Raw genomic sequence first — 4,121 nt, 5'->3', positions numbered from 1 at the left:
GGGGACAAGGAGCAGGGGGGGTTGGAGGGGGCTGACTGTGAAGAGGTCAGGACACTGGCGAGGGTTCACCTGTTTACAGTGATGTCTGTCCCCACAGGCTGCAGAAGTGCCAGTTCAGTTTGATGAGCATCATGTGAGTGAAGTGCAGAACATGGCCTCAGATGAGAAACTGGATGAAGTCCTCGACTCGATGAAATTGAACAGAGTTGCAATTAAAGGTACAAGGTTGTGGGGGAATGCAAGGTGAGGCGGGGGGGGTTGGGGGGAGGAAGGGAGGGCGTCATGGGAAAATGACCTTCCCTAGTCTTTTTAATAGCTTGGGGAATGTCAGACCATTAGCTGTTTGTTAGTTTCCAAGCCTCCTCCATAGGGGGTTGGAGACCCAGTCCTACCTCCTGAAACTGTTAGCCATCCTCCTCCTTCCCAGTGAGCAATTCTAATGGTTTGTGCCCTTCCTTATAGCGTGCTAAAACAATCGGCCAATTCTGGCCAAACCAAAGTTTTAATTAAAAATCACACAACACCAGGTTCTAGTCCGACAGGTTTATTTGGAAGTACTAGCTTTAGGAATGCTGCATCAGGTCACTGTTGGGGCAGGATCATAGGACACAGAATTTATAGTAAAAGATTGAAGTGTCATACAGCTGATGCAGTGTATTGAACAAACCTAGATTGCTGATAAGTCTTTAATCACTTGAATGGGGATGCAGTTTTCGATTCATTAATATGTAAATCCCAGAACTTCTTTCAAGTCACATTCTTGAGATAACCTAAGGCTTTATTTAAAAAAGGTGACATCTCAGTCAGACAATGTATTAAAGGTGTGAGGTTAGAGTCTATCTGTGTCCCAACCTTGAGTCAGACTGGTTCTGTTTCCAAAGTAGGAATTTTTATAAAATGTCACAGGAACTGACTGCCTACAGATTGTGTGCTTTCTGAACAAAATAGAAAGTATCTGCAAAGACAAATCTGTGGATTGTGAATCTGTCTAACTCAGCCTTAAAAATACTCAATGGTCCAGTCCCATCACTCTCAGTGGAAGCGAATTCTATAGATTGATGACTACCTGAGAAAACTGATTCCTCCACGTACTCGTTTTAAATGGGAGAGCACTTATTCTGAAACTAATCTCAGCTCTCTTACGAGGGGAAACCTGACTGTTTACGCTGTCTTCAATACCATCATCTCTTGTTTTTCTAAACTCCAATCATAGAATCCCCACTGCGTAGAAAGAGACCTTGCAGCCCAGTAAGTCAGCACCAACTCTCCAAAGAGCATTCCGACTGAACTTTCTGCTGCTTTCCTCTCTCACCCCTTTTCTAATCACGCTTGTGTTCTCTCTCTCTCTCTCTCTCTCTCTCTCTCTTCACAGGGAAGATCTACACTCCAATGGAATACAAGGGCGAATTGTCATCCTATGAGATGAAGCTGAGGTAGGAGCTGAGCTGTCCTCTTCAGAATTGAGAATGTGCTTTCTCTAAATCTGCTGTCACTTCCTCTATGACCCTTGTTTGAGAGATCTAACAGAGAATTAAAGTGGGTTAGATGGGCTGAGGAGGCGGAGAGAGAGATAAGCAGAATTATTGAAAAAAATTATATTGTTTTTAAAAAAAACCCAAAGTTACATCATTAAAGAAGATGATTCAGCTCACCATGTTCATACTAGTCAAAACAAAAAGCATTATTGTACTTTCCAGCTCTAGATCCGTAGCTCTGTAGGGTTTGGCAGTTTAAATGAATATCCAAGTGTTTGTTAAATGTGTTGAGAGATTCTCCCTCTCTCACCCTTTCAAGTAGTGAGTTCCAGACTCCCAGCAGCCCTCGGTGGAATATTTTGCCTCAGTCCCCTTCTAAATGTTTTCCCAGTTATGTTAAGTGTATGATTCTAATGCCCCCACCACTGACAGGTTATGAGTTGATGTTATTCCAAGTGTGTGTTAGAAGTGAGTAAATCACAGTGAATGTTACAGAAATACAGGGATCCAGTCGATACAGTCTGCCTCAGACCTTTTTAGATTCAAATCGCTACTTACTTTATCCCATCAGTTTTTACTTCAGTGACCAGTCTGAAGTGTGGGTTCTTGACAAGAATTTTGTTAAAGCCTGTGAAAATTACATCAAATTGTCCTAATCAACCCTCCCTCCCTTCACAATTTCACTCAAATTAGTCAGGCACAAAGTTCCCTTAAATCCCTGCCATTTTATTAGTAAAATGTTTCCTGTCTGTCAGCCGTTTTCCTCCAGTTTGCCCACGATTGAGGTTACGCTGCATGGCCTGTAATTACGTGGTCCTGCGGACAATGTCAGCTGCCAACACTGCACCCATAGCCAGAGAGGATTGGCAAATCATGCTCAGAGCTCCTTCCATAGATTTGGGATACATTTCATCTGGGTCTGGTAATTTATCCATTTAGCCTCCCTAATATTTCTCCCTCTCTGGTTTCTGCCTTCCTATATTTCACACAACCTCTCTGCCAATAGATCACTTACATGAAAATGGACCCAACTTTACCTGTAGCTCCACGCATCAGCAATACTCCAACTGGGATGTAACTGGAAGGTTCTCGCACGTGGTTTGGTGTCTCTTTAAGTTGTGTGTCCACACAACAATACTTAAATAAGCCCCACATTTGTGTAAATCACCCGTGCAGTTCAATGGAAAATGCAACCCCTGCTGCCCATTGGGAAATGTCAGGAACAGTTTTGCTGCACTGTGGTCCCCTGGTGGAAGCTTCCAACATGAAACAATCATTTTCTTGTAATTTCATGGAAAAATACTTTGTTTGCAGAATTCCAGCATGGTCCAGATAGCTCCATTTGGAGATAATATTCCCCATACCTTTTTTAATGATCTTTACCAACAGCCAAACTATAGTTTAAGCTCTCGCCAAACTCTACAGCTGCCTGTATTCTCTGTGGAAAACACACTTTCAAGCTGAAGAAGTTGTCAATGAGATACAAGTGAAGTAATGCAGACACAGGGGATGTGAAATCAAATGAGACATGCATGATAAATGAAATAGGTTCAGCAGCATCACTGGAGGGAAAACAGTTAACATTTCAAGTACGATGACTCTTCACTGGAACTAAAAGTTGTCTTTTTTACGTAATTGATGAAAGGGGAAGGAGGTACGTGGGAACAAGCAGTGAGGGTGTGCAGAGTAAATACACAAAGGGAGCGTTGATGATACAGAAAAGTGGCAAGTGTGAATAATAAAATAATAGAAAGTAGGTGAGCTGTATTGACAGCAACCCCATGCTGTGAAAGGGAGTTTGGTTAAATGCCTTATGGTTAAGCACCAGGAGGAAAATAGAAATAACAGGCTTGAAAGATTCAAACTGGAATCCTATTGGGGAGAGGAACTGAATGTTTTCAAAGTGCACATACCAGCTGGAGAGATGTGGCAGTGAATTAAACCATCATTCTCCAAATCCCTTCAGGTTTGAGCAGGTAGAACACAGAAAAGTACAGCACAGAACAGGCCCTTAGGCCCACGATGTTGTGTCGAGACTTCATCCTAATGTAAAATATAATAACTTAACCTACGCAGCCCTCGACTCACTGCTCTCCATGTGCATGTCCAGCAGTCGCTTAAATGTCCCCAATGACTCTGCTTCCACCACCACAGCTGGCAACGCATTCCATAAATTCTCAATTCTCTGCATAAAGAACCTTCCTCTGTCTCCTGTATACCTTTTCCCTAATATCTTAAAACGATGACCCCTCGTACTAGTCAATTCTGCCCTGGGGAAGAGTCTCTGGCTATCGACTCTGTCCATGCCTCTCATTACCTTGTACACCTCGATCAGGTCACCTCTCTTCCTCCTTCCAGAGAGAAAAGTCCGAGCTTATTTAACCTTTCTTCATAAGGCAAGCCCTCCAGTCCAGGCAGCATCCTGGTAAACCTACTTTGCACCCTCTCCAAAGCCTCTGTATCTTTCCTATAGTGGGGAGACCAGAACTGGACACAATATTCCAAGTGTGGTCTCACCAGAGACTTGTAGAGCTGTAGCAAAACCTCACGGCTCTTAAACTCGATCCCCCTGTTAATGAAAGCCAAAACAGCATATGCTTTCTTAACAACCCTATCCACTTGGATGGCAACTTTGAGGGATCTATG

At 43.1% G+C, this 4,121-nt stretch overlaps 1 protein-coding gene across 1 annotated transcript in view; it reads left to right on the top strand.

The window, feature by feature from the left end:
- idh3b (isocitrate dehydrogenase (NAD(+)) 3 non-catalytic subunit beta) overlaps window positions 1-4,121 on the top strand; it is a 13,725-nt gene that overhangs the window by 3,602 nt on the left and 6,002 nt on the right. Inside the window, exons 4-5 of the mRNA XM_043690751.1 lie at window positions 98-218; window positions 1,373-1,433. Of these exons, the coding sequence (XP_043546686.1) occupies window positions 98-218; window positions 1,373-1,433 (182 nt within the window). The remainder of the gene's footprint in view (window positions 1-97; window positions 219-1,372; window positions 1,434-4,121) is intronic.

This window comes from Chiloscyllium plagiosum, chromosome 1 (genome assembly GCF_004010195.1).
Source record: "Chiloscyllium plagiosum isolate BGI_BamShark_2017 chromosome 1, ASM401019v2, whole genome shotgun sequence".
Classification (NCBI taxonomy): Eukaryota; Metazoa; Chordata; class Chondrichthyes; order Orectolobiformes; family Hemiscylliidae; genus Chiloscyllium; species Chiloscyllium plagiosum.
The sequence above is the reverse complement of the archived record's forward strand: the minus strand, read 5'-3'. Positions and strand labels throughout refer to the sequence as shown.